The sequence below is a fragment of the Diceros bicornis genome, chromosome 10, assembly GCF_020826845.1.
Source record: "Diceros bicornis minor isolate mBicDic1 chromosome 10, mDicBic1.mat.cur, whole genome shotgun sequence".
Taxonomy (NCBI): domain Eukaryota; kingdom Metazoa; phylum Chordata; class Mammalia; order Perissodactyla; family Rhinocerotidae; genus Diceros; species Diceros bicornis.
The window spans coordinates 84050105-84066484 of record NC_080749.1 but is presented as its reverse complement, the minus strand read 5'-3'; the positions used below and the strand labels follow the sequence as shown (position 1 = coordinate 84066484).

Sequence of the window (16380 nt, the reverse complement as noted above, 5' to 3'; positions counted from 1 at the left end):
CAACTCTACACCACTTCAGACACTTAGACATCTCTGCCATCTGAGATAACAGGGAGACGTTTAGCTCTAAATGATTGTTGTTTGAGAACCCATGTGGTATAAGCAATATGACCATTGCTTGTAAGGAAATCATAATCTTAATAAACCAGACATACCACCAGTTTATGGAATGGTAGATTCATTTTGGAGACATTGTTTAATTGTCCAGGACTGAGGAGGGGTGTCTTTCAACACTTGGCAGTCAGCATATATTCTTAACTCCATTTTTTCTAGACCAGGCTTCCGGAAAGAGATAGACTTTATCTTGAACTTTGAAAGAATGATTAGTGAGAAGAACGCTAATGGAAGATTGTGTCAAACATATGGGCATGAGGGAAAGTAAAGAGAGGAAAAAAAAGGTGAGGGAAACCCTCTGGGGGAGAGGGGTTGTAGGGGAAATGGCAAAGAGCCTAGAGACGTTTGCAATACTGACTGGCAAGTTTCATGTAATTTATGATGAGATTAGGGCAGATTGAACAAAAGCCATTTGGTAACCTTGGCGTCATCATGCCCGTATATGGCCAAATTTCTGCTAGATTTCTTGATGCCATGAAAGTAACTACCTCTTGACAACAGTGGGGAGATTTTGGTGAACTTAATTTGTGCTACAAGACTTCGGTTATCCTGTTTTCTGTCAACCTCTAACTTTGAACTGTATCCTGGAAGTAGTCGGCATGGCAGTAATAGGTTTGAATTTTTTCTTTTTTTAAATTAGGTCTTGCTTGGATTATCACTTTTAGTAAGCATGTTTCAGCAAGTAATAATGCTATGAACAGAATGGAGAGAATATTAAAGAAGGTTTTAAGGTCATCAGTTCAAAACAAATTTCAGGTGATATTTGTGAGGAAGCTAGGAGAAGCAGCAGCCATGAATTTCAAAGTTGAGACATCAGAGAGCCTTTGCAAAGCTCATCTGAGGCTCTTAAATAATAAGAAAATCCCTTCGCACTTGGATGCATTTCCCTGCCGTTGGTGACTGCAGTGGAGTTTTGAGGGGGTGGAGGTTGATCCAGTGGCTCAGGCCCTAGTTGTATTGTTAGGTGAGGCTGAGTGAAGCCTAGTTTCTCCAAGGTGAGGTACCAGATGTTGTTAAATCGACATGTTGTTAAATTGATGTGTGCCAACTTGACTTGGTGTTTGTCTGCTAGAGTGTAGTTGGGAGAGAGTAAGTCTCTGATTCTGGTGGACAGACAAATGTTTGAGCTCTTCATCCAGTTTTACAATCTGGAGACACTCCAAGTGCTGTTGGGTGTTTCTTTTCTCTCTCTCTCTTTATTTTTTGAAATTATTTCGACTTACAGAAAACTTGCAAAAATAGTACACAGAGTTCCTGTACACACTTTGCCCAGCTTCCCCTGATGTTATATAACCACAGCACAATGATCAGAGCCAGGAAATTAACACTGATACAATACCATTAACTAATCTATACACTTGATTTGAATTGCATTATTTTTCCCATCGATGTCCTTTTTCTCATCCAGGATCCAGGATCCAGGCCAGGATCCATTGCATTTAGTTGTCTTATATCCTTAGTCTCCTGCAATCTCTGACAGCTTCTAAATCTTCTTTTGTTCTTCATACCTTTAAAAAATCCTGGCCAATTAGTTAACTAGACTGTTGGGGGTAATCACTTTGTAGTGTACACAGAATTGTAATGTTGTACACCTGAAACATTGAGTTATAATGCTGTATACCTGAAACTTATATTTAAGAAAGCCACTAGGGCTTTATACTTCATAAAAAGAAAAAAAAATAGTGGCCAGTTAGTTTTTATAATGGCGCTCAATTTGGATTTGTCTGATGTTTTCTCATGATTAGATTGAGATTACATATTTTTGGCAGGAATGGCGCAGAATAATGTTGTGCCCTTTTCAACCTATCATATCAGGAGTACATGATACCCATACTGGTGCTGCTGACTTTGATCATATGGTTAAGGTTTCTCCACTGTAAAATTATTATTTTTGTCTTTGTAATTAATAAATATTTTGTTGGGGGGATACTTTGAGGTAGGTGAATATCTTGTTTCTCATTATACTTTCATCTACTAATTTTAACATCCATTGCTGATTCTTGCCTGTAGTCGTTATTACTTTGTTGTTTGCCGGAAGATGATTTTCTATTTCCATCATTCCTTTTATGTTTATTAATTATAATTTTACTGTAAGGAGGAGCTGACCCTTCTCCTCTGTTTGTTTATTCAACCACTTATTTATATCACTAGGGATTCATAGATATTAATTTTTTTCTATGGTTTGGAATCCATTGTTATCATTCTTCTTTTTTTTTTGCTCAGACTGTCCAGATTTGGCCATTGAGAACTCCTTCAAGTTGACATACTTGACTCATACAAGTTTATGAGTACTTTATGAGTACTTCCCTACCTTCTGGTACCACAAGATATTCTAGGCCCCTCTTTTATTTTCTTTGCCCCAGCCTTTGAATCAACTATTTCTCCAAGGAGCCCTGGTTCTCTTTATTGGATAATGATCTTTAGAAACCAAGATCTCTGTGCTGGGTGTACTCGCTGCCATTGGTGTATCTTTGCTTGTAGACTCTTCCCATAGAAAGGGTAGGAAATATATGTTTGTATACTCATACCTGCATATACACATTTATTTCTGTATATACCTCTGTGTGTATTAAACTCTACGAGTAAATACAGATACCTCAAATTCCAATTAATATTATAAGCATTTCTTAAGGGAGTTCTTGTAATCACTTAGAAAAAACATTAGAGATAAACTTTCTCTTTCGCTTGGAAATAGTCTAACCTTAAAGTCCTCCTTATCATTAACGTTTTTATCTCCAGCACTCCTGATGAGTTCCTGATTGACAAAATCTGTTCTATCTAAGCTGCATCTCTAGCAGATATTACAAGAAGTGGATTTCTCAAGACAAAAAAATCATGCCATAATGATTTCATTGGGTTATCCAGCATGTCCTTTTGGGTATTCTTCTTGTTTAATTCTCAGACAGGATAAGAATGCCCTGTACTAGAGTTGCAAGTGATAGCCTCTCTTAAGTGGTCCAGATTTTCCGTCATTTTAGTGATGGGAGGTATCTCCATCCTTAGATCATTGGTGTGACCCATGTGCTCCTGGCATTCAAAATAGGGCACACTGGGTAGGTTATTTTTTAATCCTCCCAGAAGGGTATATAAATGTGTTTAGAATATCTCAGTTCCTCAGAACTCTGAATATAAAAAGATCTGAGCTTCCTAACAATTTCTTAGTGACTTTCAAATCTTTGAGCTAGAAAGTATAAGAGGACATGACCTACAAAGGGTCTATCCACAGAAAGTGTGACTAGGGGTGTGAGATAGTCCTTGCATGTGAGGCAGGGAACTGCCTCCAGGACCTCTTATAACCCGTGATTCCACTGATTTTTACCTGGAACATATCTGTGTCTCAAAGGTCTGATTCTGCTCTTTGGGCAAAGCTAGAGAAGTGTTACAGTTGTGTTCCAAAAGACATGTGTTAGTGGTCATTTCCAAGATTGTTAGCCTCAGCTTTGTCCAGGATAAGGTGTCATCAGCTGGGTTTTGTAGAGTGGAGTAGAGTAGAATGATCAAAGTAATAGTATAAAGTTGATTTTGTCTTTGTTTGATAGACAGTATGTATCTGTTGGGTGCCAGACACAGTGTTCGGTAGGTGACGGCTTAAAAAGAGAAGGGGAGGTTTAAGGGAGGTTTCAGGAGTAGAATCTTATAATTCAGAAGTGAATTGACTGGAGCTGAGACTGAGGGTTTCAATGTTGGAGAGAAGTAGATGATAATTTTTAACAATGAGATGGAAAAAGGAAAGGGAAATTTTTGAGACATGGAATTCAGAAAAGGGGAAGTGAGGATAATGCAAATTTCTAGACCTGAGAAGGTGGTTTCGAATATAAAGTGGTGGGAAGCTGTTTAGCAAGAGCTATAATCAAGAAGTAAAATAGAATCAAAAAGTTATTTTTTCAATAGGCTTTCCTTGATTAATACCTCCATATTATAGAGTGTAGAGTTCATTGTCCACTCATCCCCTGAGGACTTATCAGCACAACTTTATTATTGTGTTATTTGGTGTCACTTTGCTTTGTAAATTCATGTCATTTTTAGCTTATAATTGTTCTGCATCTACATCCTATGGATCTATTACTGTGTCTTCTCCTTCTAACACATAGAAAGCCTTGCACCTTGCTGTGAACACAGTAGTTGAATGAACACTTGTGACATGAGTGTTGAATGAAGATTGGAACCATTCATTAGTTTATACTATTAAAATTCAACAGTGAGACCCAAAGTGATTTGTAGTTAAAAATCTGGTTTTCTTATTCAGTAATGCAGAGTTTTACCAGAAGGCTGATTAAAAACCAAACTTTTGAAATGTCACCAAAATAAAATCCTTGACAGATACAACACAACTAGGTATATCATTAAAATATATTTTTAACAGAATAAAAGCCTAGAATCAGAACACCAGTTGAAAACATAGAAGCTCTAGGAGGCAATAAGTTAGGAGCTAATCACATTTCAAATTTACCATCAGTGTTTCTTTGTTGAAGCCCGGAAGTTAGAGCAAACTGAGCTCATGATGTAAGTTAGCACCATGGTTTTATATAAGATTCTGGAAGAGTGGGATTTTTTAGTGAGGAGGGCTTTTAGACTACAAACTTAAATATCCACTTTTGCCATAAAAGTATTTCCACCATCTTACAAAGACTTATGAGCACCATGGGTGAAGATTTGTTGAAACTCTGAACTTTTTGGTTCTTTTTCTCTATTTCCTTATCAGGTGAACACTTTTATTGAAATAGATTGGGTCCTGTCTTTAGCAAGTCAAATAGCTGTGTTTGAATTTATTTTTATCCCATAGTCAGAGCTGTTAAACCATTGAAATGGGACTCATATTCCTTGCCGCAAAATAAGTAGCAATTGTATTTTGAATAATTTTCTGTAAACAATGGAGATTTTGTCTTGTGCATCAAAGGTTTTATAAGAGACATTCTTTAGAACAATATCCGTTCCTGCTGGTTAGGGAATCCATGGCTTGCTGCTGGCTGATTGTGGCTGAGGTCACCTCTGAGTTTGGGTGGGTGTGGTTTGTTCTTCAGAGCAAGTTGGAAAATTGACTTATTTTTGTGACTTGCTCAAGTCTGTTTGGAAAATGAAGTTGTACTATGGAGAATCTTGTCTTGGTATGAAAACCTTGTCTGATTCTATTTGCTTCTTGCTTATGTGGGAGCTCCTAGGGATGCCTGGAGCATCTCACCTGCTGAATTGGGTTGTGGGGCAAGAGGTCGTCTTAACATTGAGTATTCTCTGGGACCTTGATGGTGTGAGATAGCCCTTCTGGGCTTCTAGTTCCCTGTCAAATGCAGTAGTTGAGTTCATATGATGTGACCCTTATGAACCCTTGAGATGTATCCAGGAAATAAATAATGAAGTCAGACCTTTCAACAAGGGAATTTCAGATATCGGCCATGAAGCCGTTCTCTGTGTCTTCCTTCTGTGCCTGTCAACCTGTGGCCTTATGATGTTCTTTGCCTCTGATGGCTGTTTCTCTCCCTCCCTCCTTCTCCTCTGCAGACATGCCTTGAATTGGAACGCTACCTACAGACGGAGCCCAGGAGGATCTCGGAGACCTTTGGTGAGGACTTGGACTGTTTCCTCCGTGCTTCTCCTCCCCCGTGCATCGAGGAAAGCTTCCGGCGCCTAGACCCCCTGCTGCTCCCCGTGGAAGCCACCATCTGCGAGAAGAGCTCGGCAGTGGACATCTTGCTCTCTCGGGACAAGTTGCTCTCTGAGACCTGCCTCAGCCTCCAGCCAACCAGCTCTTCTCTAGACAGCTACACAGCCGTCAACCAGGCCCAGCTCAACGCAGTGACCTCATTAACACCCCCATCGTCCCCTGAGCTCAGCCGCCATCTGGTCAAAACCTCACAGACTCTCTCAGCCGTGGATGGCACGGTGACGTTGAAACTGGTGGCCAAGAAGGCTGCCCTCAGCTCAGTAAAGGTGGGAGGGGTGGCAACGGCAGCAGCAGCCGTGGCGGCAGCTGGGACTGTTAAGAGTGGACAGAGCGACAGTGAACAAGGCGGGGGAGGCACAGAGGCGTGCCCCGAGAACAAGAAGAGGGTTCACCGCTGTCAGTTTAACGGGTGCCGGAAGGTCTATACAAAGAGCTCCCACCTGAAGGCCCACCAGAGGACTCACACAGGTAGTGGTGCGAGTTGGCCGCACGGGGCTGCTTCTCCTGTCCTCCTGTAGCCTCGTGGTGGGAAGCGCTTCTCTCTGTCCCGAGAAGTGGCATCACGCACTAGGAGGTGACAGAGAGGCAGGAGGGTCTGGGTGGGGAGGCGGAGTGACTCACACGTTACCTTGAGCTCTCCGGGTGTCCAGAGCACAGGACAAGGGCATGTCACTCGCTGACCGTGAGGCACTTTCAGAGCCTGCCAACCCAGCATAGATCAGACCATCTGAGGATGCCCGAGCGGGCGTTGTCGTGTGGCTCACGGCAGCACGCGACACGGGCACTGTCACTTTCCTGACACTTTTCCTTGTTTTGAGTGCAGTTCTGCAGTGTGGATCCACACTGGAATCTGCGGAGGTACTTCTGAAAGAATTCACAGTTAAGCAGGTAGCCAGGGTGTCCCACTTCACTTTACCCAGCACCCCTGATTTGTCATCAAAGTCACCAGCAGCAGGAGGGTTTCAGAGTTCATTAGATGTGATCATTCTATAATTAATTGGCATTGTTCTCTGGCGCGAGCTTTATGGAGAGATGGCAGAATTGCTTTTTAATGAGCTTGTTACTGAGAAGTTGCTAAAGTGATTACATTGCTGTGTGTGTGGTAAGGGCGGGTGGGGACCGACGAGGACTGTGTATTTTACTGGGTACTTCTGTGGTGACTCCTGGAATTACAGTGATCTTTGGGGCAATGGGATAATTTGGAGGAGTGGCGTTTACAGAGAAAAGAGTGAGATTGGCATTTTCCTTGAAACTGGTCTTTGTTCTCTGCTTTGAAGTAGAAGCTTCGGGCTGGTGTCTCTTCTTGGGGTTAGCATCCCAGGAGCAGTTACTGTCATTGGTGGTTGTTCAATGAGCCCCCGACCGTGCGTTACCCGGATGGCTTTGCGTACTGCTTGCACTGTGCGAGCTGAATGGGGAAAGCTCCGAAGGTGTAAACGGCAGAATGAGTGTTGTCAGAGAGAAATAGGTAATGAGTCTGAGCTAGGAGAGCTCTGGCGAGAGTTCTTTTCAGGCTCACTGCTTGTCTTCCTGGCGCTCTGTGGTGGTTTGGGGACTGTGCCACCAAGGAGATGTGCAGTGCAGTGTTCATTGTCTGGAAAATCAGAGAAGCCTGGGTTCTAGTTCTAACTCTGCCACTAACTAGCTCTGTGACCTTGAGGGCATCCCTTTACCTCCCTGGACCTCATTTTCCACATCTGTCAGACAAGCTGGCTCTTAAGGCCCCTTTCAGCTCTAATGTTCTGGGGGCCCGTGAAATGCCTTTGTCCAGCACAGAAGAACTTTGCTGAAGTAGGATGCATGGTATGTGACTAGAAGAAATCACTGTTTGAACTTCAGAGTTGTTCCCAGGGAAGGCGAGGCCTGATCCTGCTCCATGCAGCACAGGACGTAGACATGGCCTCATCCAGGTCTGGACTGCATTTCCCACCTGGCTCTTGCCTGGGTCATGGGGAGGGCTCCTCATGTAATTTTGAACCCCGGGCTCAGGGGCAGAGTGCTGCTCATGACTCATGGTTTCCCATCAGAGTTTGGGTTCGAATTCTCCACTCCACGTATACCAAGGCTAATGCTTCCTGCTATTGTCAACTTTTTTTCTCTCTGACATTGTCCTGAAGGTCATTTTTATTTATATTTCTTTCTTTCTGAGGTCAGTGAGTAATGACCAGACCTTGCAGTTCTCTCAGGCTTCAGTCGTGACTCACGTCCTGCCCCCCCAGGAAGCCAGGGAAAGCAGGCCAAGGCGGGAGCATGGAGCTTTGTTGGAGGCGTGGAGTTATGACTGTGGACACGTTCCTGAATTAGTGACACTGAGACGTGCCGCGTCCTGCGTGGAGGCTGGACCGCTCTGGGGGAGCGGAGATTCTCGGGAGGGGGTGCCCAGAGCCTTCCCTTCTTTTTCCCGTCCCCATTCCCAGCACATGTGTGGGAGGATAGCTCTCAGGAGTGTGCCTTCTGTGGTGCTCTGCTTCTTGGGGCCTTGTCTACGCAGAGTGATCCTCAAGGGGGAGCTAATTATGTTCCCTAGGACCTGCAGCACCTGCCTTCAGGTGGACTCCTCCCCTAGGGCGTTTGCTCCAGGAGGCCTGTGCACCGCTGGAGAGGCAGGACTGCGGCGTTGAGAGCAGCTCTGCAGTCAGACGGACTGGGCTTGAGTTCTGGCTCTGCCCGTCCCGGATGTGTGGCCCGGATACGTGACTGATCTTCCTGAGTCTCAGTTCCCTCGTTTGTGAAATAGGGGTAATTGTGTCCACTTCCTGGATTGTTCTGAAGACTGAATGAGTAGATGTGTGTAAAATACCTGGCAGATCGTAAGAGTTCATTCAAGATAGTGGCGTTGGTTGTAGTTATTACTATTACTATTGATATTGATTAATGATGATGGTGTGAAAAAACAGCTTTGTGTAAACCAGCAATAAGACAGCCAGAGTTAAATACCCCCCAAAGCAAGAAGCTTTTCTTTCCTGACTCCACACTTTCAGCGTGGGGGGATGATGCTCGTGGGCACCAGTTGTGGAGGGTGAAACTGGACGTGCTGGTGTTGCCCGTTGAGGTCAACAGTACTATAGGGCACGGCTTCCCAGCACAGGAGGCAGCTGCCTTGCATCCTGCAGAAGCATTTTGCCTGTAAAACCTTCTGGAGACAAGCGTGGAGGGAAAGTAGGTGCTCTCAGAATGAGAAACAGATGAGAGGGGAGGTAGAGATGGGGATGGAGGATGGGGAGCGGGAATAGGAGTTAATCTGGATTAAATGGATGAGAATCAGAAGTATTTATTTGGAATTGGTGTGAGGGGCACACGGGGAACTGAAGACAAAGGTGGTAATTTATGTGGTGTGGGTGAGCTAAGAATAATGGAAAAGGCATGAAGGATGGCATCACATTAGGTGCAACCCATAAAGGAAATGGACTAGTGAACGCTGGAGGGCAGAGCTAGATGGCTCTGGGGAATCAGGGTTGCTGGTGTGAGTGGGTGCAGGGGGGAGCTGATGACCGAATGTGGACAGGAAGTTTAACCAAGTGGGCTCTGGTGGGATTCGGGCCAGCTATTTTAACACGGGGCTCACTCTAATTCAGTGAAAACATTTCCTTATCTTTCAGTTGGGAAAGTGTTTTGGGACAGGAAAAAAAAAGATGAGAAAACTATCCAGAGAAAGAGGAGAAGTATTGGCATTTTGTTCTCTAGGGTTATATATATGCTGTATCTGTTCTATATGGTAATATGTTGAAAAGGAGACAGTTGCAAAAATGAAGTAAAATAAAATGTGTGGGTCTCTGTCTATGCATAAGAAAGACAATACATTGTTGGTAACATGGATTTGCTTGTACTGAAGAGTTTTTAAAGTGTTATTCATTTAATCTTTTTATAGGTAGAGTTTACTGAGCTAGAAAAGATATGCTTTCTTTTTTTTTTCCCTTTTGTGGCTGTCTTTTGAGGATGCTGAATCCTTCAAACTTTTTGCCATGGTGGGTGTTAGGCAAGGAGATGATTTTTTTTTCAGGTAGCAGATGCTCAAGTTGGTAGCTAGGGCACAAATACTGGTTCCCCAAGGAAGTGAAGTTAGGGATGGGGGAACCAGGCTGGGGTGAAGAAGATGTGGCAGAGACTGCGACAAAGGGAATATTGTGAGGGAGCAGGATCTTAGTGAAAGGAAGCAAATAAAAATGGACATATGGTTTATTCATGGGAAGAGCACTTAGTGCTGGCGTGAGCAGATGAATGGCCTTTAGCAGCCATGCCATTACAGGCCTTTCTCTCCCACTGTTTTCTGGTCTTTGTATGATATATTTTTCTTTCTCAATAATTCAACCATTATGATCATAGTTTTATTCATCTTGTTGGAGTCAGCTAAATAATCCTTATAGTTTGATGTGGGAGAGACCACTTTCAATTTTTAAAAAAATTGCTTTAATATGCTAACTTTTAGCAAAAATCAACTTGTTAAAATGTTAGTAGTTTCTATGCAAAAAGAGAAAGAATTATTTTCCACATTTCTTCTCGATCTTACTTCTGGGAAGAAAAAGAAGCCTGTGATTGAAATGGTCCTTGGTGTTAAGTGAGCAGACTTTTCTAAAATGGAAATTCACGTAAAAACATGTCCACATTTATACTGTTAAAAGTGAGCCATGTTGGCAAAGTCCCGTCAAAGGCCGGCAGAGAAATCTTTGGTTGTTGGTCACAGAGGAGGGAGAAGAGGAGCCGCTTCCTCCTGTGCTACCTGGAGGGTCCTCTCTTGCTTTAGTCTGATCTGTGGGTGGTGATAGGACATTCTAGATTTTGCACCAAAGGACCTAATAGGATGCTTTTCAGGTGGAAAGGCAATACAAGTGTGTAGGTTACTTAGCGTTTTATGTCTGCTCTGAGGCAGGTCTTATTGACTCAAGACATGGCACACTCTTTAAGTTTAATTAGGATTTAGGAAAATGATTTTCAAATGAAAAGGTGGCTAAAAATATTATAAACAAAAAGATAACTGTCATGTTTAAGAGGCAAATGGAAGTGCTTATTTGTACATATATTGAAAGTTCTCTCAAGTTTGAAATGTAATTTATTTTACTTGTTCAGGAAATATCTACAAAGCCCTCGCTATGTGCTGGGCATTGTTCAAAGTGTTATACAGATGTTAACCCTTTTAATCCTCATATTAATCTAATGACGTAGGTATTAGTCTTATTTCAGAGATGAGGAAAATGAAGCCCAGAGGGATCAAGTAACTTGCCTGGTCACACAGCTCCTCGGTGCCTGGGCCAGGATCTGAACCAAACGGTATTGCTCCAGTCCAAGCTCTTAACCCCTATGCTAATAATGAGGGGAAAAGAAGTCAAATAGATATTGTTCTTAGTAACCCATTATTAAGAGGAAATGAGAAACTTATAGTTTAAATACAACTGACAATGAAAACTACTTTGTCTTCTAAATGCGTAAGAATTGGAGGGATCCTTAAACATATTGCCTCTGCAAGTGACTAAGAACCAGGACAAGGAAATGACAGAGGATGGCCTTCCGTTTCCAGGCCCATTGTTGTCACTGCTATAGTTACTCTCATTATGGTCATTACTATTAAACCATTTTTTCACCTTAGGATTAAAGAGAAACTTTCTTATAAGAGTTCTAATTCACTCATTAAAATGACAAATGTTAATACTCTGTCCCTGTGAAATAAGAAAGGCAGGCAGTATCACATACAGGGAGACTGAGGCCCGGAAGTGTGACAACGCTCCGCCTGGGTCACACGACCCGCCACAGGCCGAATTGCATCCTATTTCATAGATCATCTTGCTTCTTCTTGACTGGGTTCATTTAGTCATTCCATGAACAGGGGTTAAGTGCCCATAGCCGTCAGGCGCTGAGACTGAGTGACCAGCAGGTGTGAGAGGAAGGGTCATTCTGAGTGAGGTGCTGAAGGAGGGGGGAGCCTTAACTGAGAGGGGCCTCTGCTCAGTGCTGGGAAGCAGCGTGGATGATTCAGAGAGAAAAAGTTGCTTTTCTCTTGCTAGATGGGGCGTTTATTGATGCTCTTCATCTTTAAAAATGATGCCAATGTGATAATACCCTAATTTATATAAATAGAAGCCCTAATTCAAGGTCAGGCATATCAGCGGGATAAAATTAAATACCTCAGTCTGGAACTGTAGGGGGCCCATCCACCACTTTCAACCTCCTTGGCGCCATAGATAAGAATTCTTTGAATTTATACAATAGCAAATGAAATAGGGCAATTTTAAAACATTAAAAGGCCTTTAATATGCTGAGACACATGGCTGCTAATGAAGTTTATCCATGTGTTGAGACAGAAACTCATTAAACCCCGATTATGGGATGGAAAGTAGAATAGGGGTTAACTGTTCAGTTCACAAGGTGGGTTTGATCATCTGGTTTTAGCATATTCAAGAGCTTAAGAGAAAGTTTGAAAAGAAAGAGTGTGAACGAGATGGTGGATAACAATTGATGGGAGAATTTTATGATCCAGGAACACCTTCGAGCTTCACCACATGATAATTTAGCAATATGCTCGCTCTTCACCTTTATGAAGATAAATTTGGGTAAACGTACATTGGGTAGAATGGCTTACACTCAGCATATACACAGCAAGCACATTCATGTTATCATTGTAATATGGTACTAGATGCCAGCCTTGTGGGATGTCTATTCCGGACGTCCTCTTAATGGATGAGTGGTGGTCACAGCGTAAATGAGTGTGTTAAAATAGGAATGGAGGAGAAGGAAAAAACATGAAATTAATAAGTATTTCATCATAAACAATATTTACTGAACACCCAGTATACTAGGCACTGTTCCTTCCCCCATCTCTGAGGACCTCGCTTTTAATGCAAAAGCCTGAGGTATGGTTTCATACAGTCATTTTATTTGGGACCTGATCTCTAAAGAGAATAGAGCGTGGATTGGGCGTGGGAAAGAGGAAGGAGGGAAAAGAGGAATCTCATTTCAGAAAAGGCAATGGAAGTAATAGAATTTTATAAATTCTAAGATTTAAAGGTTAGGCCAGCTCTGATAGAGAAGACGAGGGTCATGAGAGTCTGCAGAGGAATGAAGGACAGTGGGAAGGCCATGTGTGAACTTTAAACAAAAACTCTTCCCTTTAATAGATAATGTACAGAAGCTGTTTCTATTATAATAAGAATGTTAATGACTATGTTGATCATGGTTATCCTGCATATACTATATTGGGAGGTTTGAGGCAAGTTAAATGGAGCTTTGTGAAGAGTACAGGCTAAGACAGTATTATAAGAATTAATTGGTGGTGAGCAATACTTTTCTTATGCCCCTTGAAATTAAAGCAATAATGGCGTGATTCTGTTTGAATCAGAAAAAAAGGAGTTTAAGAAACTCACGTGTAATAAAAAAAAAAAACACCTTTTTTTTAAACTTTGGAATAATCGTTTAAAAAAATTAGTTAAAATATAAGGCAGATGAAAAAAATATTTGTAAAATGGCGTATCTTTCTTTGAAAAATAACCAGTTTTAATTTAGTAGAAATTATAGTTGAAACCTTGAAAATGGATCATGAGGAAATAAACTTTTCATATAAGGAAGTTAGCTCTGATAAGCAAATGGAACTCTTTGGGAATGCAGCCTACCATGGACGTATGTGGAATGGGACTTGGTAATCTTCAATTATGGAAGACTGTTAATGGAATTTCAGGAATCTGCAGGCAGGTAGGGAGACAAGATGGCATGTTGGAAGCTGGAGCAGCGTTCCACACCCCCAGTTCCAGCCTTTTCTCTCTCCCCTGCTACCAAGTTTTCTGCATTTTCTAACACTAACTTCTTTTTGACCATTTTTTAAAGTAATATATTGACATGACAGTTATTAAGCTAAATGTTAGTAGAAGTAAGAGCATTCAAAATAATCAAAAGTTAGTGACTTGTTAATGTGCTGGTTATTTGGCCAACCAGCGATGGGGTTATTCCCTATTCCTGCAGTGTCCTCCTGTTGGGTCGCCACTGTGAAGACTTGACTAGCTTACATAGTGGAGGTCAAACCACTTAAATTATTTAAGAGTGGCTGCAGTGAGAATAAGCTTTCCATGGTCTGTCCCATATTTCTGTTCACCTTACCTTCTTCTTCATCGCCTATGCTTATTGAGTTGGGGACTGACCCAGAATTGGACTCCATAAGCTTTTAGGGATGGAAGACCAGGGTCCCCATTGCCAGTTCCTGAGGGAGCCCGGGTCCAGCTCTGTCCTAAACCAGGCCTACTTGGCAGATTCCTTTCCTTTTTGGACTCTGTATCTTTTTCTTTCTTCCCTTCAAAACTTATCTGCATTCAGGTTAGACCTCTTCTATTTTGTCTGCAAAATAAAATGCATTTATAATTTAAAACTCATTTTATATTATAATCCACTCATCTGGTATCATAAAACATATACTTAGGCTTCTTTGTTGTTTCTGCCTTCAGAATATATTCTTTCCATTACTATAATTGACATTTAATTTGTGGAATTCAGTAAAGTAAAACAGTGTTACACATACTGTCTTCAGGCAAACAATGTAAAATTTTTAAAAATGCCAAGTTTGTTGGGATAGACTAGTTTCAACCATTTCACTAGGTGAGATGAAGTTGATAAACACCGTCAATCCTTTTGTTGTGGGCAGGAAGCCAAATGCCATCCTCAGTTGCGAAAGTCCTTTTCCTTCAGGGCGGAATATTGCCTGGTTAGGTGCGCTGTTGTGTCCAGGGTCTTGCTCTGGAGCCCTTGCTGTTTCATATCATCAGGGAGATTTTGTAGAAAGGACTATAGATTGTTCCAATGTTGAAGCCACTGTTAAGTGAGAGAGATTCTAGGAGTCTAATGGCTGCCTTAAAAAATGTAGAATGATATAATCTGTGCCCTGATGAATAGAACCCAAGACAAAGGTTGACTGTGGTACATATTCTAGTACACAAGGGCAGCAAGAGGCGGTTGGGAGTGTTGTAGAATAGCTGTGCAGTGGTGTGTTGAAGTTTTCTGCCTTCATTTTGTATGTACGTGTGGTTTAATGTCACCTCCCTGGAATTTCTTACTGTGATTATAAACTTAGAACATGGTGTTTGAATCCCCTGACTATGGGACGTGCAGACTCCTCACCTGTACTCAGCTTCTATTATAGAAAGGAAATAATGATTCTTTGTATGGAATTCTTGGTTGGTCATGAGCCTCTTGAAACTAGTATCGGTATTTTAAAAAGAACAACAAAAGATACATCTCCCTTCTCTGATAAGGTAATAAGACATTTTATGTTCCTAGTGTTCAGGAGAGAATGTCAGAAAATCAATATGGATAAATTCAAGTACACAGAGGATTCAACCTATTTGAAAATGTGGTGTATGGCAAAATGACAGTATGCATTATTAGATATTTTTTGCTTCACCCACATGTAGAAAAGGTACCATAGGCTACTTGTAAATTTAGGCAGAAGGCGATTTGCCGGCTTCTTTTTTTCATTCTTTGTTGTTGTTGTTTAGTGTCTCAAGGCTTACAGCTAATCTGAATTTGAAACTAAATACTGTCATTACAGAAGATTTTTTTCTGAGTTCTTCCAATTTCTCCGGGGACAAAATAATGGCTGCTTGAAGCAGTGGAGAAACAGTAATTAGGGCAAATAGTAATACTGGGCATGATTGAGGAAAATGTGAGGAAGGGAGGGAGAAAATGCAACAGACAGACTTATACAGCCTGTTACTAGGAAACCACATCAGCATTAAATACAGTGTGCTAATTGGCTATCCTGTGTCTGCCTGGGTACCAGCCTGGGCCTGCTACACAGCTGTTTCTGCTCTTTCTGGTTGCTAGGTAACTGCATCATTTCCCCCCACCCCCCCTTTGTATTCTGGAGGCTAATTGGCTACTTCTGCTCCTGGTGTTGCTGCTGGGTACCAGTCTGGGCCTGCTGCTCTGCTGTTTTCCAGAGAGATTTAATTGGGGGGAGGGGAGAAAAAAGGGAAAGGAAGATATGCTGGCAATTAATGGAGCATAAGTGCAAATTCTACACAAAGTCTGGCACCTGCGTCCCCTCATCCTGCTTTCTCAGCTAAATCCTTTAGCTATGAAAACATTAGAATCTTGAAGTCTTTCTTTCCTCTGCATACCTTTTGAATAGTTTAAAAGAAACAAGACATTTGAAGACTTATTACTTAAGTGATGAATTTGGTCTTCTTAAGAAAGAACTGGCAAATTGTTACACATACATATTTGATATGGGCACTAATAGAATTTGCACAAACATTAAAATTACTAACTTAGTAACAAAGCAGCATCTTTAACATCTTAAAGATAGTGCCAGTTTGTCTCTTAAATGGACCAAATTCTTCTGTAGCCATTCTTGATATCATACAGAGTATAAAGTAAGAAATAAAAAGGACTAAAACTGATTATGGGATTTTTCCAACTATTTTATTCATTAAGAAGAAGTAAAAGGAATCTTCTAGTCCCATGACTTTCCATTTTGCGTTTCATTCCTCTGATGTGCACAGTACACGTCTCAAGTACTTTTTGGTGATACATTGCATTTACGTAGAAATGTTTTGCACATCTTGTTTTCTTTCCTTATAGCGAACGAACAAACGTGGTGCAAAATAAAGCTAAAATCAGTTTTGTGATTTAAA

At 41.6% G+C, this 16380-nt stretch overlaps 1 protein-coding gene across 1 annotated transcript in view; it reads left to right on the top strand.

The window, feature by feature from the left end:
- KLF7 (KLF transcription factor 7) overlaps positions 1-16380 on the top strand; it is an 86636-nt gene that overhangs the window by 35163 nt on the left and 35093 nt on the right. The window contains exon 2 of the mRNA XM_058549701.1: positions 5611-6241. Coding sequence (XP_058405684.1) covers positions 5611-6241 — 631 coding nt within the window. The remainder of the gene's footprint in view (positions 1-5610; positions 6242-16380) is intronic.